This window comes from Macrobrachium nipponense, chromosome 47, assembly GCF_015104395.2.
Source record: "Macrobrachium nipponense isolate FS-2020 chromosome 47, ASM1510439v2, whole genome shotgun sequence".
Classification (NCBI taxonomy): domain Eukaryota; kingdom Metazoa; phylum Arthropoda; class Malacostraca; order Decapoda; family Palaemonidae; genus Macrobrachium; species Macrobrachium nipponense.
The window spans coordinates 2,426,672-2,454,367 of NC_087222.1; the positions used below are offsets into that span (position 1 = coordinate 2,426,672).

General features: G+C 44.3%; 1 protein-coding gene across 6 annotated transcripts in view; it reads right to left on the bottom strand.

Moving 5' to 3' along the window:
• LOC135204667 (gastrula zinc finger protein XlCGF52.1-like) overlaps positions 1-26,506 on the bottom strand; it is a 41,041-nt gene extending 14,535 nt beyond the window's left edge. Inside the window, exons 1-4 of one of the 6 annotated variants that reach the window (XR_010312282.1) lie at positions 26,417-26,506; positions 15,074-15,123; positions 5,562-7,224; positions 4,173-4,301 (exon numbers count right to left, since the gene is read on the bottom strand). Coding sequence is in view for 3 of the 6 variants with exons in the window: in XM_064234817.1 (XP_064090887.1) it covers positions 11,087-13,579 (2,493 nt within the window). In the remaining 3 variants the exon portion in view is untranslated. Of the gene's footprint in view, positions 1-3,830; positions 4,302-5,561; positions 15,124-26,416 lie in introns of those variants that run through there. The other 5 variants (XR_010312283.1, XM_064234819.1, XR_010312284.1 and 2 more) reach the window with 5 other exon arrangements.
• Positions 26,507-27,696: the final 1,190 nt, after the last annotated feature.

Consider the following 27,696-nt stretch of genomic DNA (forward strand, 5'->3'; position numbering starts at 1 on the left):
GGAGGGAGGTAGCGTCCGTCTCCTTAAGAGTTGGCATCGCCAGATCATCATTCTCTGCCTGAACCGTTAGCTCCGTAATCTTATCAGTGAACGGAGAAGGGATGTCTTTGGGAGTCGTAAAGATAGTGTACGATCCCTTGTGTGGAGTTAGTTTTGTATTTGCGCAACCCCAGTCAGTTAGAATGCGCGCCCAGACAGCTTGGGCTTGTTCCTTCGGGAAAATAACTGTTTCCTTAGGAACTTTATCCATCCTGACTAAGGCGTTCTCCGTCAGTCGGACAAACCCATTGAAAGGAAACTGGAGTCCTTCTGGGTAAAACTCGAAATCCGATAACGGTTGAGTACCTAGACCTTCAAGGGTTAACGTGCCATCCAAGTATGGAGCGTGGAGGGCAAACCGCCAAGGGTTGTTCTTATTGAACGGCGGAAGTTTTGATGCATCTGGAACTGCCGACGGAGCAGCTTGAGTTCCGGAGTGGAGCAGACCATCGATCATGTCTTTGATCGGCTTTAGCTGCTCCGCCACTATATCAGTCACCGACTGTGTGGCTGTAGTGGGGGCCGGAGTAGGAGGGTGCATTCTCTCATCTAGCCTCTCATCCACTACTTCTCTAAATCTGGACAAAAGTTTGTCCACGAGTAGGTCAGATTGCAAGTCAAGTTCCGTCGTTTCGGATTTAGCGGACTTACCCCTCTGTCCTTTAGAAGGAGGAGGGGCCTTGGCAGTCGGCGATGAATCATACGAAGTCGATGGCCTAGGGGCCGGAGACGACGCTGATTTCGCCAACGGAGTTGACTTAGAAGCCTTAGATGAAGGCTTTGATGCCTTCAAGGGCTTAACCTTGGGTCGGACTGACCTAGAACCTTCCCAAGGTGAAGGAACAGATTTATCAAAACCTAAGAATGAAGAAGAAGAAGAAGAGGGGGTAGGTGAAATGAAGGATCCTGCCGGAACCTCTACGCCACTTACCTACTCATCCATCGGTTCCAGATGAATGTCCAGAGCAGCCACATCTCCCGTCAGTTGTTGGTCCTCTTGGTTTGGAGCCATAGCAGCTCGAATGGCTTCAATAATAGGAGCAGCTACTTCGTTCTTTACCGCAGCCGACGGAGAACCGAGGAACAAACGGGTTGCTAAGGTGCCATCCAGCACATAAGGACAGCCTTGTGGAGCACTGCGGCCGAATCCAGACACCCACTGCCGAAGACTTGCCTTGGCCGTCTTCAAGCTCTCCTCATCCGCCTGTAAGAGGGGATAGGATTAAAAGGGTCGTATTGACTAGCAATTAAACTATAAATATGTCTATATTAACATAACAAGAAAGAATCGTGTACACATTTGTTACTTGATCTTACCTCATCGTTCAATAAAATTGAGGTCAATTCAAAACACCACGAACAAGACTCCGGGAACCAGACCATGTACGGGGTCTGGCCTTCTTCTGCAATGAAGGAGATCGAACAATGAGCGTGGGACCGGCAGCAGTCATGCCCCACTGGATCATTGAAGTTCCCTGGACAGCCTTGGAAGGCGCAACGGACTTTCTGTAATATAATATTTTAAATAAGTACCTACTCTCCTTATTGAAAATAGACTAACTTAGATAATAGAGCATGCAAGTATTCTTAACCTGACATGCATGTAAAAGGCTCGCCGGAGCTAAAACCACTAAATGGAGAGTGTAACGTATGTTAAATAGAAGGATTCACAATTTTATTCCGTTATATCCCGGAGGTCCGGTGAGCTCCGGAGAAATTGAAAATCCAGTATCAACAAGGTAGATCCACATTTCTTTTTAGAGAATTATTCTTAATATTGCTAATCTCCGGTGAAATACATCACCGGAGCAATACTACCGGAGCTGAGGATGGGTACCATATCAAGAAACCGGAAAGCCTATCGAGGGGAGGTGTCTCCCAATCGACATGGGCAATGCCGGAGATGATGAACAGAACATCTCATAAAACATGATTAAAATTAAATAATGTTTCTAATCGTAACCTCTTAAAAAGACGGAATTTCCATCAGCGGAGCTCCGGCGAACGGAGTTCCGTAAGGTAATTCTTATTGAATTACTCACCACTCCACCCTGTCCTTATCTTCCCCAAGCCATGGCGGGGGAAGAAAGGAGGGGGGGCTAATGGTAGAACATGTTGGGAGGAATACAGGAAGAAACGCAAATGGCGGCCGATAGTGGTTGGTCTTAACCACGATGTTAATGGACCATTCGAGATAACGTATCGCAGACCACAGAAGATAGAAATACCAATTAAAGTTAATTCTTTGGTAAAGTCGGGGAACACTATGGAAAGTGGTTTCCCAAGACCACTTTTTATAATTGGCATTAAAACCTGGTGGTACACTATGATACAATGTTATCGGTCTGGACCAAGAACAGGGGGCCTAGGCTAACTATGTTCGAGAATGGTACCACAGCCTAGCTCAAGTATGAAAGCAATGGAATCACCTTGAATGAAAACATAAAATATGAGAGTCTATCTAGATTAAACTAAAGCATAATAACCTTAATACGTAGCCAAGCTTAAAAGTACTATAAGGCAACGAAAGAGGGGGATCAATCCAGCCTCTCTCGAACACGGAAGGGGGAAATTCTTTCCCCAATTCCGTGTAACCTATGTACTTAGAACTGTTAAGATAGTACTTAACTGAGTCTAACAAAAGGGGGAAATAATCCAACCTTGCTAGCAATAGTGTTCAAGCGGGCTACTATAAGGCAACTGAAAAGAGGGGGGGGTATCCAGCCTCTTCCAGTACTAGACAGTAGTTATTACAATTCGTATATGAACGAAAAAGCTCTCATAACACATAAACTATAAAAACAAATAATAAACGGATAGTCATAAATAAATAACATGAGTAAGCGAGGAAGGGAGGACTAGAGTAAAACACCACGGAAGGCCAACCGTCACCGCGGCCTGTTTGGCCTGCCGCGATGTTTCACCCTATAGACTAAAACGGCAAGGAATCTTCTCAACGCCTTAAGATAATGCTTGGACATGCAAGATGTTAATAAATACCAAATTCTCCGAACTGTCCAAAGGAGCTCTCTTTCTCGCTTAATCAAGACTATCTAAAAATAATAACGGGACTCGTGACGTCCAATACAATGAAATCCGCTAATACGAACAGTCTCATGTAAATTAAACTGAATTATAAGTGGAACAGTAATAACACTGTGAGACGTATGATCGAATGTGGCAGTAAAGAAGAAAGCGAATAGCAATCTCAAAATACACGTAGGGGCAGACCGAAACAAACATGCTTTGTTTACGATCGGTTGTTTGCACATGGCCGGTACCATGCTCATATAAAAACCCCAAAATTACGTGGATTATACCAATTCATAAGCTGTTTTTAATGAAAACAGAAATTATGGTACTTAACATTGGTCCAGGTGAAGGTAGAGCTTCAGCCATGATGAAATAAGTTCAAAATTAGCAGAAAAACACAGGCACAATTTGAAAGAGTACGGTGCTCACGAGTCCAAAAGAAGGATGTTAGATGGCGCTCGCATCGGGCGGGGGCTGGGGGAGTCGGAGCGGTGTGGTTGAGACCGCTGTAACGGCTCATCCCATGTTCATGTATTGACGAAGGAGTAATCTAATTGGAAGATGACCTGTGTTTAGTGGCTTTCACACGCCCTTTCTTTATACACGACGCCCTTGAGGTGCTCGCGCGAGGGTAGTAACCTCTGCATACCAATGGTTTAACTTTCTCTGGTATATTTGGAAATTATTTATATCAGAAAAGTAGTAAGAAGGACCTTTTCACCGGCGAACACAGGTCGACCCAGAGAAGGTCCCTTCCTACACATATAAAACCTGCCATTTCAACTGATCAAAGTCCCTTCCAACTTACAAAAATATTGCAATTTTAACTGAAAAAATCCTTTCTACATAAAAAAAATCCTTTCTACATAAAAAAATGGTTAATTTAACAGAAATGTTCCCTTCCTACATACAAAAAACCCTGCAGTTTCAACTGAAAAAAAATTCCTTTCTCTGTAGCAAAAAAAAAAAAAAAACAATTTTAACAAAAATTTTGCTGTGTACATAAAAAAACCTGCAATTTTAACACAAATTTCCCTGTCTCTATAAAAAAAAAACTGCAATTTTAACCCTCGATGAATCCATAGGCCTATCCAAAATACCTGTCTGCTCTCCATGACGAGGCCAATGTATTCCTCGTAAGTGTAGACCCTCCGACTCACGAAGTTCCTACGGGACTTCTTCGTCTGAAGGCTTCTCTTGCTGCCCGGTAAGGACACTCTGCTCCACAGCTGAAACATTAATAAAAACATTAGAATTAATTGTTAGAATTAAATATTAGGAATCTTAAGTAAAGAATGGGGAAAAAATCAAAATTAAAAATCAGAAGCTATGAAACTTTGAATAAGTAACGTATATACTCGCATAGCATGTGACTCTTGAAGACTATTTTTAGAGCTAATTTTAAGGGGGGTCGTATCATACGTGAGATATACAATTAGCGTATGTAATATTCATTTACTAGTATCGTATGATAAAATACAAACAATGAATATGCATCTTTTTCATGTATCTTTTAAAAAATTATGCTTCACTTCACTGCATCCAGGAATACTGAATGTATCTTCATATTAATATTGTCTTATAAAATACAAACATAGCAATGAATGTTTTGATTTGGAAATCAGCTGACGGCAATTGCGCAGTAAGTTTAATTTGCTGTATTGAACTCAAATCAGAACAATTTTCTTGCCTCTAGTTAGCATAAATGAATCTGTAGATACTCTACTGATATGGGCCAAGGTTATTTTATGCTATACGAAATGTTTTCAAGTCAAAATATCACTTCAATACGTATCGTTGTGAACAAAATTTAGTTATTTTTTCAATAGATGACGCTGAGGGAATGTTTACTGTGTAAAAAGATCAACAGATTGTGTTTGATATTATCACTTGATTTCATCAGAATACTACAAGTTTTACATATTCATCTTTTTTCAGTGAAAATAGTAAAATGTGTTCTTTCATACCAAATAGTTTTGTTCAAAACATGTTTCAAATTTTTGTTACGGTCGAGGTTGATGGTACTATACCAAAGTCTGCGGGAGTTTCATCTATGTTGCTGATGCACGATAATAGTTGTTAGCAGAGGAACATTCTTTCCTCTGCTTCAGCTACACCTTGCAGCTTAAATCAAGCAGGATATGCCCTTGTCGATCTTTTCTCCACGGCAAATGAGGATATAGTAAAGTAAAAATATGTCAGTCCTATTCTACTTACCGCACGATGGTTGAAATGCAAGCAAACCGCTGTTGTTATCGGATTTGGTTGTTCATGGCAAATCAGCTGCTTCTGGCTGTATGCATTTACACAAGTATAACATTACTAATGATACTTTTAGCATTCTCTTTACTTTATTAAACTTGAACCAGAATATGGTCTCAAAATTTGAACTCACATGATACACGAGATACACAATAAAAATTTAGAGGTTGCACGATATGCGAGATCACATGTTACACGAGTATATACAGTATTTTTTTTTGACAAACCTTAATGTTTTTAAGACTGTAAGTAGTGTTGTAAGCAATGTAAGTAGTACAGTAATATGGACCCTCTGACATGACTTTTGTAAGGACAAATTCCCAAAGTCAGTGCATCTGGAAAGCTTCTCACCCGTGTGAGTCAAGAAATGTCGTTTCAGGCTGTTTCTCCAGGAAAACCTTCTCCCACACTCTTCACAAGCAAATGGCTTCTCCTCAAGATGGATCCTCATGTGGCTCTTGAGATACGATTTCTGGGAGAACGACTTCCCACACTCTTTGCAGGCAAAGGTCATCAACTTCGCATGGATCGCCATGTGGGTCTTGAGACTAGATTTATGGGAGAATGACCTTCCACAGACACTGCACACAAAAGGCCTCTCCCCCGTGTGGATCACCATGTGGGTCTTGAGATTTGATTTGTGGGAGAACGACTTCCCGCAGTCATCGCAAACGAAGGGCCTCTCCCCCGTGTGTGTCGCCACGTGATCCTTGAGACTTGATTTATAGGAGAAAGACTTCCCACAGTCACAGCACACAAAGGTCCCCTCCCCTCTGTGGTTCATCAAGTGTCTTTTGAGGTATGACTTTCTGGTGAATGACTTCCCACACTCCTTGCACAAGAAGGGCTTCTCCCCCGTGTGGATCACCAGGTGGGTCTTGAGATGGGATTTCTGGGAGAACGACTTCCCACACTCCTTGCACACGAAGGCCCTCTCCCCTGTATGGATTGCCATGTGATCCTTGAGAGATGATTTATGGGAGAACGAATTTCCACAGACACTGCACACAAAGGGCCTCTCCCCCGTGTGGATCACCATGTGGGTCTTGAGATGTGATTTCTGGGAGAACGACTTTCCGCAATCATTGCACACGAAGGGCCTCTCCCCTCTATGGATTGCCATGTGGGTCCTCAGATTTGATTTCTGGGAGAATGACTTCCCACAGTCGTGGCAGGCGAAACCCACCTCGCCCGTGTGGATCACCGCGTGGTCATCGAGATCCAATTTCTGGGAGAACGACTTCCCGCAGTCATTGCACACGAAGGGCTTCTCCTTATCGACTCCCTCTCTGACGGGCGGCGAATCGTATTCGTCTCCGATCGCCGAGACGAAATCTTCAGAATCGTGTGTGACGCTGCTGTCAGACTCATAACACACATCCACTTCCATCTTCATTTCTGTCTTGATGTCCATCAACGGATCCAAAGATAGAGAGGTACGGCTGGCTGGGGCATCACTGCCCGCTAAATCTACGTTTTCATACTTGATAAAAGGCATCACTACCGAATCCTCCTCCTCCTCAGTCTTGGTTTTCAAAGGATATTCCAAGATGCTCATTTTAGCCTTCGGTTCTTTGATCTCGTTTGTTTATTTATGGAAACCCCAAGTTTTTTCACTTTCTTCTATTCTTATTCACTGCATCTACCACTTATTATTATTTTATGTCCTCCAACTTCTCCCTTCACCAATGCACAAACCTGATATTCAGAATGTTATATTTTTATATTTCCTATTTTAAGAATTTATTCAACAATCACAAGAACTTGCACTTAAGTGGAGCACCGACGCCATGAGGCCCCATGATAAATTCTTATTTTTCAACTAATAATGAGAATTATCACAGAAAATGCTAGAAATTTGACTTATAAGTTAATTTTTTTATTTTGCATCTGAAAAAAATCCCAATGTAATTTGTTTAAATTATGCCAAAAAAAGTTAAAATTAAAAATCAGTTTCCCTCTTCACAAATCAAGATACGTATACAGTTATACTACATTCTGTAAAAGTTTCATCAAATTTGGTTCAGTGTTCTTTGAGTTACAAGAATTTATTTTTGAAAAAAAAAATGATATTTTAATGATAAGATAAATTTTGTTCATACTTACCTGGCAGATATATATATAGCTGTATTCTCCGTAGTCCAACAGAATTTCAAAACTTACGACACGCAGTGGGAGGCCAGGTGGTTAGTACCCATTCCCGCCGCTGGGAGGCGGGTATCAGGAACCATTCCCATTTTCTATTCAGATTTTCTAGTGCCACTGTCTCCTGAGGGGAGGTGGGTGGGCACTATGAATATATATATCTGCCAGGTAAGTATGAACAAAATTGATCTTATCATCAAAATATCATTTTATTCACGACACTTACCTGTCAAATATATATACTATAGCTGAATCCCACCATTGGAGGTGGGAAGAGACAGAATAGGATTTAAGAAACAAATTACATGTAGGTGATTGACACCTTGGTTCCTTACCTGTTAGCATAGCTGACTTCGTGATTACTGTCACCAAAGTCTGCTTCTGCTTTACTGGAGTCTCCAGCAAGGTAGTGACCTGTATAGCTGGTGAGTTCTAGATGATCTGTCAACGGGGGCGTGACCACAATGTGACTAGACCATATTGACCATACTATGAGGGCAACGAAGCAAAGCAACCACCTGACCAAGCCTAACTAAGTTATGATAGCATAACTTAAGCTAAGGACTGGGAAGTCCGCCTCTGGCGGCCGACCCAACAACCATAAAAACACAATAATAAAATTAAAAAACACTTCATAACCATTTTCTAAAGGATAGGATGAGTGTCACTCTCTGCCCCCCAAAATTGTATCTGCGGAAACGTATGGCCCTAGCGAACAGAACAGCAGTTCTCATATGTCGTTTTCACATCTCTCAGGTAGTGTGAAGCGAACACCGAGTTGCTTCGCCAAAAAGTGGCACCCAGAATGTCACTGAGTGCCATATTCTTCTGAAATGCCACTGAGGTTGCAATCGCCCTCACCTCGTGAGCATTTACTTTCAACAGTTTAAAATCACTGTCCTGACAGTTTGTATGAGCCTCCTTAATAGTATCTCTTAAGAAGAACGCCAGTGCATTCTTCGACATTGGCAAGTCTGGCCTCTTCACCGAACACCACAGACTGTCCGAAGGACCTCGACTTTCCTTCGTTCTATGCAAATAAAATTTGAGAGCACTGACAGGGCACAGGACTCTCCCTGGCTCTTGTCCAAGAATTTCCGCCATACCCTTGATTTCAAAGCTCCCATTGCCAAGGGTTAGATGGGTTCTCATTCTTGGCTAAAAACGTAGGGCTTAAGGCACATACAGCATTATGTCCTTTAAAGCCTATATGTTTGCTGATGGCTTGAACTTCGCTAACTCTCTTCGCCGTCGCCAGAGCGGTTAGGAAAATAGCCTTTCTGGTCACATCCTTCAACGACGCAGAATGGAGAGGCTCGAATGGACTGGACATCAGGAACTTCAAAACCACATCCAAGTTCCAGGAAGGCAGCTTTGGCTGAGCCACCTTAGTGGTTTCAAAAGACCTTAAAAGATCATGAAGGTCCTTGTTGTTTGCTAGATCCAAACCTCTATGTCTAAAAACCGCTGACAACATACTCCTATATCCTTTGATAGTTGGGACTGCAAGCTTTTCTTCTTTCCTCAGATAAAAAAGGAAGTCGGCTATCTGATTCACAGAGGTCATGGTTGAGGAAATGCCCTTCTTCCTACACCATCTCCTGAAAGCAGGCCCACTTCGATTGATACACCATACTAGAGGAAGCTCTTCTTGCACTGGCAATAGCCCTTGCCACTGATCTTGAAAAACCTCTCGCTCTGGCCAACTTTTTGATAGTCTGAACGCAGTCAGACTCAGAGCGGGGAGGTTTTTGTGGTACCTCTCGAAGTGGGGCTGTTTGAGTAGATCGACTCTCAAAGGTAGCGTCCTCGGGAAGTCCACTAAGAAGGTCATGACCTCTGTGAACCATTCTCTCGAAGGCCAAAACGGGGCGATCAACGTCATCCTTGCTCCTGACGCCGCAAACTTCCTGATGAACTCTCCCAAGATCTTGAACGGGGGAAAGGCATAAACGTCCATCCCCGTCCAATCCCAGAGGAGGGCACCTACCACTACTGCTCCTAGATCGAGTACAGGGGAGCAGTATAGAGGAAGCCTCTTCGTCCTCGATGTCGCAAACAGATCCACCAAGGGACATCCCCATAACCTCCACAATTCCTGACATACCTCTTGGTGAAGGGTCCATTCGGTCGGAAGCAGTTGTTGTAGCCGACTGAGTAGATCTGCACAGACATTCTCCACTCCTGCAACGAATCTCGTAAGAATCGTTACATTCCGTGCCTGGGCCCACAGCAGGATCTCTCTTGCTAGGCCGAACAGGGACCGAGAGTGTGTTCCTCCCTGTTTCTTGAGGTACGCCAGAGCTGTGGTGTTATCAGAGTTGATCTGGACTACTCGGCCTGAAACTCGCTCCTCGAAGAATTGGAGTGCCAAAAGAATTGCCCCCAATTCTTTGAGATTTATGTGCCAGGACACCTGTTCCCCTCTCCAGGTGCCTGACACTTCTTCCCCCCCCCTAGTGTTGCTCCCCATCCCGACGTGGACGCGTCGGAAAACAACACTAGGTCGGGGCTCTGAAGGCTGAGAAAAACACCTTCTGCAAGCTTTGCGGGGTCGAGCCACCACCTTAGGTGATCCTTTACAGATTGGGAGATCCTCAGAGTCACTTCTAGATCCTCCTTGTTCTCCCAGTTCTCCGCAAGGAAAAACTGGAGTGGTCTGAGATGCAGTCTCCCCAGGGAAACAAACTTCTCCAGCGAGGAAATGGTCCCCAGCAGACTCATCCATTCCCTCACCGAGCATGTTTCTTTCCCCAGGAAGGCTGAAACTTTGTCGAAGCAGTGCTGCTGTCGTTCCTGGGACGGAAAAGCTCGAAAAGCCACTGAATCCATCTGAATCCCCAGATACACGATGGACTGAGTTGGGATCAGATGGGACTTTTTGAAGTTCACAAGAAGTCCTAGGGACTTTGTCAATTCTAAAGTTGTATGAAGGTCCTCCAGACACCTCGACTCCGACGAGGCTCGAATGAGCCAATCGTCTAAGTATAGCGAGACTCTTATTCTCGAAAGGTGAAGCCATCTCGCCACATTCCTCATCAACACCGTGAAAATCATCGGGGCTGTGCTTAGCCAGAAGCAAAGAGCCCTGAACTGATAGACCTGTCCCCTCAGGACAAACCTCAGGTACTTCTTAGACTGAGGATGGATAGGGACGTGAAAGTAAGCGTCCTGCAGGTCCAATGAAACCATCCAGTCGCCTGGTCTTAAGGCTCCTAGAACCGACTGAGACGTCTCCATCTTGAATTTTCCTTTCACCACAAAATGGTTCAGCCTGCTGACATCCAGGACTGGTCTCCATCCTCCCGACTGCTTTGGCACCAGGAACAACCTGTTGTAGAAACCTGGGGATTCCAAATCTAGGACCTGTTCCACAGCTCTCTTCTCGAGCATTTGCTCGAGCAGATCGAAAAGAATCTGCTGCTTTTCTTGATGGTAGGAGGGCAACAGATCCCTGGGCGTAGTGCACAGTGGTGGAAGTTCGAGGAATGGAATCTTGTATCCCTTTTCGATGACTTCGAGGGACCAGCTGTCCGTCCCTCTCGCTCTCCAGGCTTTTGCGAAGGAAAGAAGCCTGGCTCCAACTGGTGTCTGAAGGTCCGACAAGTCACTTCTTACCCCTAACCTTGGAAGGGGCTCTGCCTCTGGGAAGACCTCTTCCTCGTGGAGACGATCTCGAGGAAGCTCCTCCATGAAAGGGCTTCTGTTTCTTGGAAGCCTGTCCAAGTGGAGTAGCCGAAAGGACTGCTGGACGTCTGGACAACTGGGCCAGGAGGTCTTGGGTAGCCTTTTCCTGCAGGCTGACGGCAAGATCCTTGACCATGGATTGAGGGAAAAGATGGCTCGACAGAGGGGCGAACAGCAACTCTGCCCTCTGTGAGGGAGAAACAGACTTCGCGGTGAAGTTACAGTACAAGGCCCTCTTCTTCAAAAGCCCCGTACAAAAGCGGGCAGCCAGTTCATCCGAACCATCCCTGACGGCCTTGTCCATGCACGCCAAAACGCTGGACAGTTCCTCCAGACTAATTGAGTCAGGACTCCGAGACTGCAAGTCCAGGACTCCCAAACACCAGTCCAGAAAGTTGAAGACCTCCATCGTTCGAAACAGCCCTTTCAGATGATGATCAAGTTCCGAAAGAGTCCAAGACACCTTCGCAGAGGAAAGGAGAGACCTCCTTGGAGCATCCACAAGGCTGGCAAAGTCTCCCTGGGAAGAGGAAGGAACTCTCAAACCAACGTCCTCTCCCGTTTCATACCATATCCCCGCCTTTCCACTCAACCTCGACGGAGGCAGGGCAAAAGAAGTCTTGCCTTGGGCCTTCCTAGAATCCATCCAATCGTGGACTTTCTTGAAGGCTCTCTTCGTAGAAAGAGACATCGACATCTTCACAAAGCCTGGCGTTCTCCTCGTCTTCAATGAGGCTAACTGCGAAGGAGGAGAGCGAGGGGCAGAGGGTTGGAACTTGTCTCCAAACAAGTCCCTCAGAAGGCGGGCCAAAACCTGGTAGTCCGAAGTCGACGACGAAGTAGAAGGCTGCTCTTCATCCGCAGGCTCCGACGAACTTAATAACTCTCCCTCTTCAACGGGAGCAACAGGAGAGTCTTTAAAAATCCGAGGAGGTCTAAGATCTTGAGGTCCAACTCGCAAAAGGGACCTCCGCTTCGAAGATGTACTCGCAGAACAAGGCCAGGCATCCTTAACAGCAGCCTCTGAAGCATCCCGAAGATCCGCGAAAGGGGCATCCTGACGAGTAGCAGCAGCATGAGAAGCGTCATTACGAGCAGCCTGAGGAGCGTCATGCCGAGCAGCATGCAGAGCGTCATGAAGGGGAGCGAGAGGAGCGTCATGTCGAGAAGCTCGGCGATCCCTGCGATGAGCCTTACGGTCTAGAGAGTGTCTGGGGTGACGCTCATCAAAACCTCTAGACACGCGCTGGGGTGCCAAACGAAATCTAGAGGGCGACGAAGCAGACGAAGGAGACGAACGAGGAGAAGGAGAGGGGGACTGCTTGGACCTCTTGATAGGCAGCCTCGAGTCCTTCCTGCGTCGACGCGGCTCTGCCTCCCTCTCGGCGATAAACGAAGCCAACTGCCGCTGCATTCCTAGCAGAATCTTCTTCGTAGGAGAAGTCTCCTTCTCAGGGGAAGGGCTGATCCTGTGGGAAGACGAGGGGCGAGGGGACGCCTTCTTCCTTCTCACAGGAAAAGCGACAGCTCTTTCCCTAGAGCGACTGGGGCGCTCAACAGAGTCATCCTCCGATGACGTCCTGGTCCTCTTCTGCGGCAGGAAAGCATCAAAACTCTCAGGTGAAGACCGAAACGCATCTCGAGAAAAGGGACGTGAAGCGTCCTCCTCTCTGAAGCTTCTCTTAAGAGGGCGAGAGTCCTTCCGAGAGCTCCACCCCTTGCGCGGGGAGGACGCTTCGGAGGACAAGAAGCAATCCTTAAGGATTCGTGCACGAGCACGATCCTTGGCAGCCTGGGAAGCGTCATCAGGACCTGCCGAAGGGACGCCAGACCGGTGGGGAGCCCCCGTAACCCTCCTTCGGCTTTCAACTTGCACACTCCCTGAGTCCTGGGAGTCCGACAGAGGTCCAGGCCTAGAGGCATTATAGGGCCGATCTGACGCCCCCTCCATAACACTAGGGGCACTAATACCATCACTACACTTCACAACACCACTTTGCAGAGCGAGCACTTTCGATTCCAGGTTACGGATGGAATCCATAATCATAGACAGGGTATTACCTTCCGCAGACACAACCTCAGGGCCCGAAGGCAACACCACAGGGTTAGGAATAGCAAAGTCTACAGGAGGGTTAGCAGGTGAAAAATCACTACCCTGACTTCTACTCGCTGACACACTCCTGGAGGAAGACCTCCTGATCCTGTCACGCTCTAACTTACGCACATAGGAATCATAAGTCTTCCAACTGGAATCAGGCAAACTCTCACACTCCTTACACCGATCATTTATCAAACATACATATCCCCTACACCTCGTGCATACAGTGTGAGGATCTACCGAAGTTTTCGGTAGCCTCACCTTACACTCTTCCACACAACATACTCTGAAACTAGCAGAACTAAATCCAGACATCTTAACCAAGAAATATCAAAGCAAAACCCAAAACAGTCCACAATAGCGTATGCCTAGCCACAAATCCAAGTCAAAAAAACCAAAAGATCAAAATACTCAAGTGGCAACGAAAGTTTACGAAATCCAACGACGGAGGTACTGAAAACAGGTGTTGACAGTACCGGCGACAGAGAAAATCTGAATAGAAAATGGGAATGGTTCCTGATACCCGCCTCCCAGCGGCAGGAATGGGTACTAACCACCTGGCCTCCCACTGCGTGTGTCGTAAGTTTGAAAATTCTGTCGGACTACGGAGAATACAGCTATATATATATATATCTGACAGGTAAGTGTTGTGAACAAAACTATGTTTTGAGAAAATGGCACAAGAAACAAAAATTATGCTTATTCTGTAACAATAACCAGGAAGCTATTAGTTAGAAAGCTGATTTTTGCACTGAAACTATTTTGTCATATAAGAAATATGCCATGAAATTACAATATAATCAAATGAATAGAACTGCGCTCTCTCATGATTTAAATATTACCTACAATTTGCATTTATGGGGAGTGCCAACATCATAAGGCCCCATTCTATAAAGAAATGACTTTATACCTGAAGTCTAACTTTTACCAGTAATTCTACAAATAATACTGAATAAACACAAGTCTTACTTCAGTCTTCTTTGAGATCGAAACATTTGGAAAAAAAGAAAAAACTTCTCAGGAAACAGCAAAAGAGTAATAATTTTGAACTCAAAAATGAGGAACAATCATGAATATCTATTATTTAAAACCAGCTATAAAACCAGTTATCCCTATATTATTAAAGACATTTCTCTATGATGCCAACGCTAGAGAAAATGGGATATTTTAATGGGGAACAATTACTGTTGAATGAATTTTTTGCACATTTGCTTTTCACAATTTTTTTTACAATGTCGTTTACAGTGCTGTAAACACAATGAACAAAGTTGCCCACAAACTAATCTAAACATTCTTTTATACCAATAACATTTCTAGATGTTTATTTATGCATTAAACTGTCAAAAACAAAAAAAGTCCATAACTCCCTTGGACCTAAATAGTATATATCATACTTGATCCAGTGTAGAATCATGTCTTGTACAAGTCTTTTTCATTCACAGTGCTGTAAAAGCTAAGAACAAAATTGCCCATAAACCAATCTCAACATTCTTTTATACCAATAACAATTTTAGATCTTTGTTTATGCATAAAACAGTCAAAAAGAGTCCATAAATCACTTGGACCTATCCTGAATTATTCAGTGACTTTTTTACAATTCTTTTTACAGTTTGTGGTTCACAATATCATAATAAGGGTGAACAAAATTGTCAATAAAATAATCTATAATATTTCTTAAGAGTTATCACTTCAAGATATATGTTTTAGTTATGAAACAGTTGAAAACTGTTAATAACTAAAATTCGATAATTCCTTGAAATTCGGCAGTCGGCGCACCCCTTAAATTCATTGCTGGACCCCCTTCATTACCAAAACCTTGAAGCCACACACTAACAACTTCTTGTTTGAGGGCAGAAGCTCTGAAATGTGAGAAGGTAAAAGATCATTAGAAAACATTACATAAAACTGAAGATTCTAATATCACAATTTTTTAAAAGTACATTGTATTTTTCCTAACTATGAGGTGGTCATTAATGTAAAGGACCTCAGGTTTCTATAGTTAGGAAAAAATTGTGATTTGTTCCTACCCAATACATGCAAACCCTTGGTCCTTTACCTTTACATTAGAAAGACTCATTGGTTGGAGGGAGGAATCTGAGTGCGCTTCTATAAACTGACTGGTGATCATCACACCTGAATTTCCTTCCTGGGCAAGGGAATGAGGAGAAAAATTAAGCCTTTGACTACTTGATCGGAGTATAGGAACTGTGGGATCAAGAGTTAAACTTCTGGGCCAGTTCATATGAAAAGCAAAAAGAACCATTAGCCAGTTCATATGAAAAGCAAAAAGAACCATTAACGTTCAGAGACTGATTATGTCATAAACCTCCTTCACCCCTTTGCTAGGGGACGGAGGAGATATATGCTTTCATAATCTAATCAAAGAACACAATGGATGCTCAAAGATAGTGTTACCTACATTGGCCGCCAATTCCAGCATGGAAGGGAGTAGGATGAATAGGAGAAGGAGAGCCAGTCACTCTCTCATTCATAATCTCAGTCATACTGCACATATAAGGTGAGATGCAACCTTATCCTGTCAGAGGAGCTGGGTAAGCTACACAAATTGTTGAGCAGCCCCATGGGTCCCAAGGAGAAAGTGTCCAAGGACTTGTGAGATATATCCCAAACGTAATGAGTGAAGGTGGTCTGACACGATCACACCCATGCCTTCAGTTCCTGAGGAACCAACAGGTTCTTACAGAATGTGAGGGAAGGTGCAATGCCTCCGACTTTGTGAGCTCTTGGATGAACGGTACCAGCATCATCCCCACCTTCAGCGGAGTACGCTTTTCTGATTGTCTTATGAAGACAGAAAGAAATAGTGTTCTTGGATACATCTTTCTTGAGCACGCCAGTGCTAATGAAGAGTCGTCAACGCGCAGGCTGGAGATGTCAGATAGCTCCACAGCACAGTAACAGGACAAAGTAGCATCTCGTCTGGATCGTTACCAACAAAGTCCTCTAGGGAGGGGGTAGTAAGATTCGAACTAGCATCAAGGACCGATGGTTCCAAGTCTTCGTTACGAAGCCCAGGACGAAATTGAGCGTAAATGATCCCCCTTCCCCTCGAGTGTTTAACATTGAAGGAAAGACCATGAAGTTCTTCAACTCTCTTTGCCGATGCCAGGCCAACCAGGAAAACGGTTTTGAGGGTCAGATCCCTGTCTGACAACTCTCGTGAAGGCTCGTAAGTTCACAAACCAGGCTCCTCAAGATGAGAGTCAAATCCTACTCAGGAGGCCTGAGATCTCTGGGTGGGCAAGACCTTTCGAAGCTTCTCTTGAGCATAGGTATTTCCAAAGAGGAGGAAATACCTACACCCTTCAGCTTTAAGACTAAGCCTAGTGCAGACCAATAGCCTTTAACAGCTGAAACTGAGAGAAGCTTCTCTTGATGAAGAGAGACTAGGAAGTCTGCGACCTGCTGAATATTAGCTCTGACCAGAGAGAGACCTCCTCTATGACACCAGCCACAGAAGATGGCCTGCTTTCCCTGGTATACTGCTGCAGAGGACTGTCTAAGGTATCTGCCATCTCTGTTGCTCCACAGTGAGAAAAGCCTCTTGCTTACAAGAGATGGTGGATAACCGCCAGCCATGACGACACAGCGTACGGACCTTCTTTTACACAACTGAAGCAGGATCATGAGAACAAATTTGAAGGTTACGAAATGAAACTCAAAACTCTCCTTAACCTGATTTATCGCCTTAATATTACAGTACAGAACTTACTCATCTTATCCCTAGCTCATCAAACCTATCCTCCTATCCCTATAACTTAGTATAACTTAGTCTGCAAACCTTCCTCCTATGAGCCACCAGTTAAAGTCCTCTTTGATTTCTAGAGTGATCGGAAACACAAGGTAATCTGGTTGATTTTTCCTCTGCCAGTTAGTTGGCCTTGAGGAAGAATTGAAGCAGTTTCATATGCAGCCTTCCCAAGGGCACAAACTTTTCTATGGACGAAAGGGTCCCTAGAAGGCTCATCCACTCATTGGCAGCTCACGAAAGGCAAGAGAGGAACTTTTGAACTTTCTGTAAACAAGATAGGACTCTTTTGTTGGACAGAAAAGCCTGACAACTCTGAGATTCTATCCTCATTCCCAAATATAGAATCAATTGAGTTGAGACTATGATTCGATGATCAGGAGACCAAGATTCTGGGCCAACTGAAGTCTCTTGAATGTCCTCTACGCATTTTGATCTCGATGGGGAGCGAAGGAGCCAGTCATCTAGATACAGACAATCATTGATTCCTGTTAGATAAAGCCACTTTGCCAGCGGGGCAAGGGCTCTGGTAAAACTTGGGGAGCAGTTGACAGGCCGAAACAGAGCACAAAATTGGAAGACCTTGTTCTGGAATGTAAACCGTAGACACTTCCTGGATTCTTGATGTATGGGGATATAGAAATAGGTGCCGTGCATATCTATACACGCCATCCAATCTCCTTGATGAATGGCTGACAGGACTGAAAGGTTGGTTTCCATCTTGAATTTCGTGGTCTTCACAAAGAAGTTCAGAGCGCTGATTTGGGGACTAGAAATAGAAGGTTGTAAAACCCATTCATATTGACATCGTCTAGTATTTCTACTGCTCCTTTCTTGAGAAGAGAATTGACCTCTCTTGCGAGGGCAGTAAATTTTTCAGATTCTTTGGAGTAAGCTTCCAAGTTGATGGGAGAGGAAACTAACGGGGGGGGTTTTCTTTGAAGGGGATGGAATACCCTTCTTTGATGACTTGCAGAACCCCCATGGTTCGGCCTCCTTTTCTGCTCATTTGGTCCAAAAATGCTACAGTCTGGCTCCCACTGTTGTGATCCTCACATATAAGAAGAGGTCTTGGTCGTTGATTTCTTTGTCGGTCGTACCGACAGAATGTTAGTTTGAGGCCATGACTAGAGCTTGCCTCTGCCTCCCCTTAAGAGGTGCTGTTGCAGGGGATACCATTCTTGAAGAGAATGAAGTCGAAGGAGGACAAACTGTTTCCTTGGTCCTTTCAGAAGAAGCAGCTAGCAGATCCTGAGTAGTTTTCTTCTGAAGTTCCATTGCTACATGCTCAATGGTGGCTTTAGAAAAAAATACTACGATCCAAGGGTGCGATGTGAAGGTGTCACCCCTTTTGAGGTGAATGCACATCATTGTTCTCTCTTAATGATTCCAGCAGTAACCAGTGCTGCTAACTCTTGCGAGCCATCTCTGATTGTTTTATCAGCACAAGATAAAACTCCCAATCAATCTGCAGCAAAGTTGGGTTGAAGGGAAGTGCAACTTTCAATCTTCTTGGCTAGTGCATCTATGGTTCAGTCACAAAAATGATATTGTTATGATACAATAAAGTTTGTTCATACTTACCTGGCAGATATATATATAGCAGTATTTTCTGAAGTCCGACAGAATTTCAAAAACTTCCGGCACACGCAGTGGTCAGCCAGGTGGTTAGTACCCATTCCCGCCGCTGGGAGGCGGGTATCAGGAACCATTCCCATTTTCTATTCATAATTTTTATTTCCACTGTCCCCTGAGGGGAGGTGGGTGGGTACTTGATTATATATATCTGCCAGGTAAGTATGAACAAAATTTATTGTATCATAACAATATCATTTTGTTCATGAAACTTACCTGTCAGATATATATATAGCTGAATCCCACCTTTGGAGGTGGGAAGGGACAGAAAAGAAGGATTTTGGGAAACAAATGCATGCAGATGATTTACATCTTGGTTCCACCTGTTAGCATAGCTGACTTCGTGATTACTGTCACCCAAGTCTGCTTCTGCTTTACTAGAGTTGCCAGCGAGGTAGAGACCTATAAAGCTGGTGCACTCCAGATGATCTGTCAACGGGGGCGTGACCACAATGTGACTAGACCATATTGACCATACCATGAGGGCTAAGAAGTAAAATAAATATATATATATAAATATATATATCACCACCTGACCAACCTAGCTAAAGTTAAGGTGTGTTAACTAAGGCTTAAGAGTTAAGAAGTCGCCGTTGTCGGCGACTCAACAACTAAATTAAGAGCTCTTCCTAACCATTTTCTACAAGATAGGATGAGTGGTACTTCTTGCCCCCAAGATTGTGTCTGCAGACACGTATGGCCCTAGCGAGCAGCAGATCTCATATGCCATCTTCACATCTCGCAGGGAGTGTGAAGTGAACACAGAGTTGCTTCGCTAAAACATGGTACTCAGGATGTTACTGAGTGCCATGCTCTGTGAAATGCTTCCGAGGCCGCGCCCTCACCTCGTGAGCATTCAGATAAAAAGATTTCAAATCTTTGTGCAAACACAATGAAGGAGCATTTTTGAAAGAACTCCTTAACACTAAAGCCAGGGTGTTCTTCGATATGGGCAAGTCTGGTCTTTTTCGGAACACTGCAGATTGCCCGAATGACTTCGACTTTCTTGAGTTTTATGTAGATAAAACTTGAGAGACCCGACAGGGCACAGGACTCTCTCTGGCTCCTGCCCACTAACTTGTGCCATCCTTGCTTCCAAGCTCCTGGCCCAAGGACAAAACGGGTTTCCATTCTTAGGCCACAACGGAAGGCTTAGAGAGCACACCGCCTTGTGTTCTCTAAAGCCAAAACTTGTGACGATGGCTTAAAATCTCACTAACCCTCTTTGTCGTATCTAGGGTGGTTAGAAGAAGGCCTTCCTGATCACATGCAAGAAGTTAACAGGTAGGAGAGGTTCGAATGCTTTGACATCAAGAACTTCAGACTACGTCTAAGTTCCATATTGAAAGCTTCAATCTGGACATGCACAGTCAGTCCGTCTGTACTAAAGTCAGGTGACCGACCAGTTGACCAGTCAGATGAATCAAGGACAGCAAGGCTGTACCCTGAAGACCATAAGGCACTATTCTTCGCTGAAGGATGAGTGTCTGGACTGCCTGGGCGATTCAATCTAAGCAAACCTTGGGGGGTGTATCAACGCAACCCAACGTCGTCAGCGAATCAACTCCTGACTCGAGCTTCTGGTGCCAAGGGGAGGAGAATGGAGCGAGGAGCAAAAAGGCGATTCAGTCTCGAAGGAAGAATGCCTGACAGTCCAACCTGGTCTCATGTTACACGATCATCGGGGTGTATAAACGCAACCGACTTCGTCAACAAGAAACTCAGGGCTACTATATGTCGCCTGATCTCGCACGAGTGTCTGACTCCGAGAAAACAGGTGAGACAAAAAGTAGATGGTGACGAGTTTCGAGATTCCACAGAACTCCAAAGATCGTGAAGGGCTTTGTTGTTTGACAGACGCAAATCTCTGAGCCCAAAGGCCGTCAACAACTATTATTTTGCGTAATTCTTTAATAGTTGTGACTGCCAGCTTATCCCATTCTTCAGACGGAAATGGAAGACGGTAATCTTATTCCTGTCATCATCTCGATAGTCTGAACATAGTCAGACTCAGAGCGGAGAGGTTATAGGTACCTTTCGAGTTAGAGTAGACCGACTCTCTCGGAAAAGGTCCTTGGAAAGTGAACTAGGAAGTATGTGACCTCTGTGAATCCAGGATCCTGAAGGCCAACATGGGGCGATCAGCGTCATTGTCGTTCCCTGTGACGTCATAAATCCTCTTATTACATTTCCTAAGCGATTGAAAAAGGGGAAAAGAGACTAAACATCCATCCCCGTTCAATATCATAGGATGACGTTTAATGGTACCGATCCCGGATCGAGAATAAGGGAGCAGAGAAGAAGAAGCCTCTTCGTCCTCAACATATCGAAGAGAAGAATGAAAGGGCGTCCCTAAAGTCTCCACAACTCTCAACTTACTTCTAAAGAAAGATTCCACTCGGAAGTCAATAGTTGCTGCCGTCGATCGAGACGATTCGTACGGACTTTTGCAATCCTGTAACGAACCTCTAGAGGATCGTTACATTCTACGCCTGTTGTTATAATAGGCTCTTTCTCGTAAACTCGAACAGGGACCGAGAGAAGATACTTCTTAAGATATGAGAGAGCTGTGGAATATCAGAGTTGATCTGGACAACTGGTTCCAAAAAACTCGTTTCGAGGACTGAAGGGACGACCGAATTGCTTTTACTTCTTTCAGATTAAGATCCAGGACATCTGAAACCCTATCCAGATGTCCGGCACCTTCTTTCTATCACCTCAGGTGATAGACGCACTGAGAGATGTTCAGAATCATTCCTAGATCTTGAATAATATTTCAGTTTCCCGGTAGGAAAAAAAACTGTGGAGGTCTGAATTGCAGTCTATTCGAGGAAACAAACTTCTTCAGGAAGGAAATGGTCCCCAGCAAGCTCATCCATTCCCTCCCCGAGTATGCTTACTTCCCTAATAAGGCTGCGCTTTGCCTAAGCAGGAGAGCATATAAAAGTGCAATGTTGCGGTATACTCGTAGTTCTATACCATGCGGTAACGAGCACCGAAAGGATTAAGAGATAACTCTGTTGAACATAGTAAGGCAAAACGAATGCAACGTTTATTCATTCACGTAAGAAATCCCCTCAATCTTAGGCTAAAGTCCGTGATTGTAGGACAGAGATACAGTTAGTCAGTCAATCCCGCAGGAGAGACGTAACCGCCAGCACAGAGATACGGTTAGTCAGTCAATCCCGCAGGAGAGAGAGACGTAACCTACCGCGCATAACAGCGCACGATCTGTTACTGGCTCGGTTGGACAGTGGACTGGAGGACAGACACAGCAGCAGCCAGCAGCTTACGAACGTCGTCTCTTAACTTTATGTCTGGGTTGCCAGCTACCCTATTCTACGAAGAAATAGGTCCGTTATTTTTTGAGCAGAAAGACTCTCAAGCTGGTATATTTAAGCGAAACAGAAAACGCTAAATATATAGATGCGTTTGTGTCGTCAGAACACTACCATACAACGTGAAAGATAAATCGGAAACTCCTGGAAGGCTGCAGGGAGTAACGATTAATGTCCTTAAATAGACAATAGACCTCTCGGTTGCCATCCGAAGAGGTAACTACAGCAAGCGTATATGACTTGAACAACAGTAGTAAAATAACGCAAGGCAAAATATGAAATTATATCACAATAAAGTTTGTTCATACTTACTTGGCAGACATATATATAGCTGAATTCGGAAATACAGCTACTAATACATATCTGACAGGCAAGTTTCATGAACAAAACTTAAGAGAATCGAAGCAGACAGCTCAAGCTTCTTATGTTATTGGACATAAGCGTTCATTGACGTAGTCTACAAGTCTATTTCTTGTACGAGTCTGCGAATGACGAATGAGAGCTCTTCCGAATCTTGTCAATAAGAGCTTATTCGCTTACGCAATATCAAGTTAATGAGATGTTTGTCAATGAGAACTAACCCATTTACGGGACAAAGAGATATTTTGTCAATGAGGGGATACCCACTTACTTGACAAAACGATAGTATATTGTTAATGGGGGAAAGTCACTGAATTGACAAAAACGTAATCCAGGAAGTCGAGCATTTTATTTTTCCGATTCCCGTCTCAAACGAGGAAGGGGCAAGAATCCTGTTAAGAGACTGGGCTTACGGCAGTAGAACGACGATGTTCAATTCGGCAGCGTAGTCCCCGACTAGAAACTAACAAAATCTATCATCTGAAAAACCCTTTCAGATGGGCTAAAAAGCTTGCAAAATTATCCTGGGAAGAGGAAGAAACTCTCCAACCAGCTTCCTCTCCCGTATCACAACTAATGCCTGCTAAAGCTTAAAATTTATTGCAGTATGGCAAAGAAAGTCCTGTCTTGCGCTTCCTGAAGAGCGTCCTTTTGATGAGTGCCTTTGCAAGAATCCTACTGAAACGTTGCCGAGAGTCCTGAGCAGAAAGACTCTCAAGCTGGTATATTTAAGCGAAACAGAAAACGCTAAATATATAGATGCGTTTGTGTCGTCAGAACACTACCATACAACGGTGAAAGATAAATCGGAAACTCCTGGAAGGCTGCAGGGAGTAACGATTAAATGTCCTTAAAATAGACAATAGACCTCTCGGTTGCCATCCGAAGAGGTAACTACAGCAAGCGTATATGACTTGAACCAACCAGAGTAAAATAACGCAAGGCAAAATATGAAATTATATCACAATAAAGTTTGTTCATACTTACTTGGCAGACATATATATAGCTGAATTCGGAAATACAGCTACATACATATCTGACAGGCAAGTTTCATGAACAAAACTTAAGAGAATCGAAGCAGACAGCTCAAGCTTCTTATGTTATTGGACATAAGCGTTCATTGACGTAGTCTACAAGTCTATTTTCTTGTACGAGTCTGCGAATGACGAATGAGAGCTCTTCCGAATCTTGTCAATAAGAGCTTATTCGCTTACGCAATATCAAGTTAATGAGAGTTGTCAATGAGAACTAACCCATTTACGGGACAAAGAGATATTTTGTCAATGAGGGGATACCCACTACTTGACAAAACGATAGTATATTGTCAATGGGGAAAGTCACTGAATTGACAAAACGTAATCCAGGAAGTCGAGGGCATTTTATTTTTCCGATTCCCGTCTCAAACGAGGAAGGGGCAAGAATCCCTGTTAAGAGACTGGGCTTACGGCAGGTAGAACGACGATGTTCAATTCGGCAGCGTAGTCCCGACTAGAAACTAACAAAAATCTATCATCTGAAAAAAACCCTTTTCAGATTGGGGCTAAAAAGCTTGCAAAATTATCCTGGGAAGAGGAAGAAACTCTCCAACCAGCTTCCTCTCCCGTATCACAACTAATGCCTGCTAAAGCTTAAAATTTATTGGCAGTATGGCAAAGAAAGTCCTGTCTTGCGCTTTCTGAAGAGCGTCCTTTGATGAGTGCCTTTGCAAGAATCCTACTGAACGTTGCCGAGAGTCTGACATGCAGGACATCGAGCCTTTACATAACCCGTAACTGCCTTATCGCAAAGTCTTGACTGCGGTAGAGAAAACGAGATCTTCCCTTGAGCTTTCCTTAACTCCATCCACCTTTGCGAAAAGCAATATAATATTGACAGAGACCTCTTGAATTCACGAAACCCGAGGTCTTGCTGGGTTTCGAAGACGAAGTTGTCTGTTCACTTTAAGCTTCCTCCGAAGCACTGCTTACTTCACATTCTTTGCATGTGAGGTATAAGGTATCACCGAAGGTAGAGGTAAAAATTCTTGAGGACCAAATCGTAAACAAGAGCTTGAAGAGTTCAACAGAAACGTTCAGCCAGGCGACACACTGGCGTGCGCTGGCGCGCGCGCTCGGGACCACTGGCGCGCGCTCGGCGTCCACTGGTGCGCGATTGGCGTGACACCCGCAGCGCGCCTGGCGTCCATCCGAACGTCCCGTCCAAGCCGAGCGTCAAAAGAAACGTGCAGAAAAGCGTCACGCTTCTGACAGGCGTCAAAACAAGCGAGAGAAACTGCCTTCAGGGAAGAGCGAGATACATCTCGGAGAGAAATCCGACTGCACGAAACAGTCTCAGGAGAAGGGTTGATCGTGTGAGAATACGAGGGGCGAGGGAACGCCTTCTTATTCTCACAGTAACAAAGCTCGGACGTCCGCTCTCAAAAGCGTCCTGCTACTAAGACTTCTTTTTCATATTTCTCGGTGGAAAGACGTACACGTGATCAGCGACGTTCGCCTTCTTACTTCTCACTGGAACGTATAACGAGAGAGAGAGGACGTGAAGGCGTCCTCTTCTATAAAGCTTCTATTTAGAGGGCGCGAGTCCTTCCGAAAGCTCCAACCCACTGCGCGGGGAGGACGCTTCGGAGGACGAGAAGCAATCCTTCAGGATTCGTGCACGTGCACGCACTTAGGCAGTCTGGGGATTTTCATCAGAAAACTGCCGAAGGCACGCCAGATCGGTGGGGGTTCCTCGTAACCCTCCTTCGGCTTTCGACATGCTCTCTCCCCGGGTCCTGGGAGTCAAGCAGAGGTCCCGGCCTAGAGGCGAAATAAGGCCGATCTGACGCACCCTCCACTACACAAGGGCACTGTCACTGCACTTAGCCACTTCACTATTGCTCTCTAAAGCAAGCACTTTCGATTCTAAGATACGAATCGAAAGAGTATTAGAGAAAGGGCAATAACCTCTACAGACACTGTTTAGGGCCCGAAGGCAACATTACAGGGTTAGGAGAAACAATAACAGAAGTAGCACTCTTCACAACAATGAAGGAGAGCGATCACCTCTCGCAGACATATTCATAACCCGTAGCCATACTACAGGGTTAGGCAAAAAAAAGTCTACAGGAAGGTTAGCAGGTTCACTACCCTGAGACTTTTGTTTACTGATTAATTGAGTACATACGAATCATACGTTTTCCTTACGGAATTAGACATGTTTACGATTAATTGCGTACATACGAATCATACGTTCTTCCTTACGGAATTAGAACAAAGTCTCACACTCCTTACATGACAAATCAACAAAGAAGCAAGACTCATACCCCTCGTGCATACCAAGTGCGGATCTACCGAAGCTTTCGGTAGCCACACCCCTATCTTTGCGACAAACAACCCTCTGAAACTAGCCTAACTAGATTCAGATATCTTATGCAAAAATGAATCAAATTCAAATCAATTTAAGATAGCGTATGCCTAGCCACAAATCCAAGTAAATAAATTAAAAGACAATTAGGATACTTAGCGGCAATGAAGTTTCCAAAATCTAAGATGGAGGTACTGGAAACAGGTGTTTCCAGCACCGGCGACAGAAAAATTATGAATAGAAAATGGGAATGGTTCCTGATACCCGCCTCCCAGCGGCGGGAATGGGTACTAACCACCTGGCCGACCACTGTGTGTGTCGGAAGTTTTTTAAATTCTGTCGGACTTCAGAAAATACAGCTATATATATATCTGACAGGTAAGTTTCATGAACAAAATTTATACTTTTTGGTCAAGTTAAAGTTTTTTATGTTTATATTTACTGTCTTTTGTTTATTTATGACATTTACTGTCTTTTGTTTATACTTCTACATTCATCCCCTGGGGGTTGGTACTAAATGCAGCACCCATTTTGCACATACACTGAGAGTTATCAAACCAGAGGAGCACGGTAGTAGTCTTCAATTTTACCTTAATTTTGCATAAGAGCCATTTTAACAACCAATACATAAATGCCAAAGCCTATCCTAAACCCTTTAGCCTAACCTACCCTTAAGCCCGCCACTAATTGCTGAGTTATACCTACACATTTATAACTGCAGTCAGACTGTGCAGGCAAATCTTCGCCACGAACAATACAGTCATTTTCCTCAATCCTCCGTAGCAGCCACTTTCTGACATCATAAAAAAATTCATAAATATCAAGTAAGACGTTCAGTGAAAGAGCGGTTGAAAAAAACAAATTCTACTACTCCCATGTGAACTTGTTAAAAATTTAAATTTGGGCCTGCCGCAAGGTCTTTCATAATGTTTTTTCTGGGCTCAGCTCGTGTCGGCCTATGAAAGTATCCTTAATATCATTCTTTCTAGGTAAAATTAGCCTAAAATTACCAGAGAAAAACAAAATTAAGAAAATGTCAGTAAAACTGACTCGCTCACTCTTAAAAAGAAGTGTCGGTATGATATAGGGGCGAGTGTGGAACACTGCCACGAGACAAACACCAATTAGAACTTCCCTATCAGAATCCCCCCAAGAGAGAGCCGATACCAACGGGCGATGCAGCCTCTACTACTACTACTAGAGGACGCCACGGACAGCAGCGCCCCTAGCGGTCATCCTTAATTTTTAGCACCAGCGACAAGTCGCCATTTCTTGTGCTCGTGTTTTTCTTGCGTATTATCAGCATCTATATCATGGAACGCTCTGCAATCGCCACGGCTAAGTTAAGTAACCCATAAGTAACATTTTACTGTATTTTTGTCTTCCGGGTACCAGTATTTTCCTTTTTATAGGTCATATACGGTTCCTCGGTTGTCTCGTGGCGGCCATGCCGCCTCGTAAGAATTCCCGGTCCTCCATACTGGGACTTCTTATGCTTATGGGCTTATTTTTTTTTTCACATTCATTGTTTACATCGAGTTTTAGCTAGTTCAGCCCTCCTACCATTCTCTTAGCTTGGTATTTAGGGCTATTATTATTATTCTCGGCCCAGCATCCCGGCTCTTGCTCTACATCGGCTATCGCTGGCTCCGAGTAGGCTTCTGTTTCTCGGAACAGTAAAAAACACTGCCATTCTCCTGGGCTTCTTTCTCTTTTAACTAAAAGGTCTCTTCCCCCTTTTCGATGTATATTATATTTAGGTGTTAGTTAGCTAGCCTAGGTGGGCTTGTTCTAACATGTTGGTACAGCTTGGTTCACGTGGCCCTACCACGGTTGTGTTGCTCGCGGCCTAGGCCACTTGCTGGTTCACGCTGTCCTATAGCACCTTACCCTGCCCCACCCCTTAACCCTCCCTCTCTGATGTAGGGAGGAGCCGGGGGACCCCTTGGTTGTCATAACAACCTCATCGCCTTCTCTCACACTCT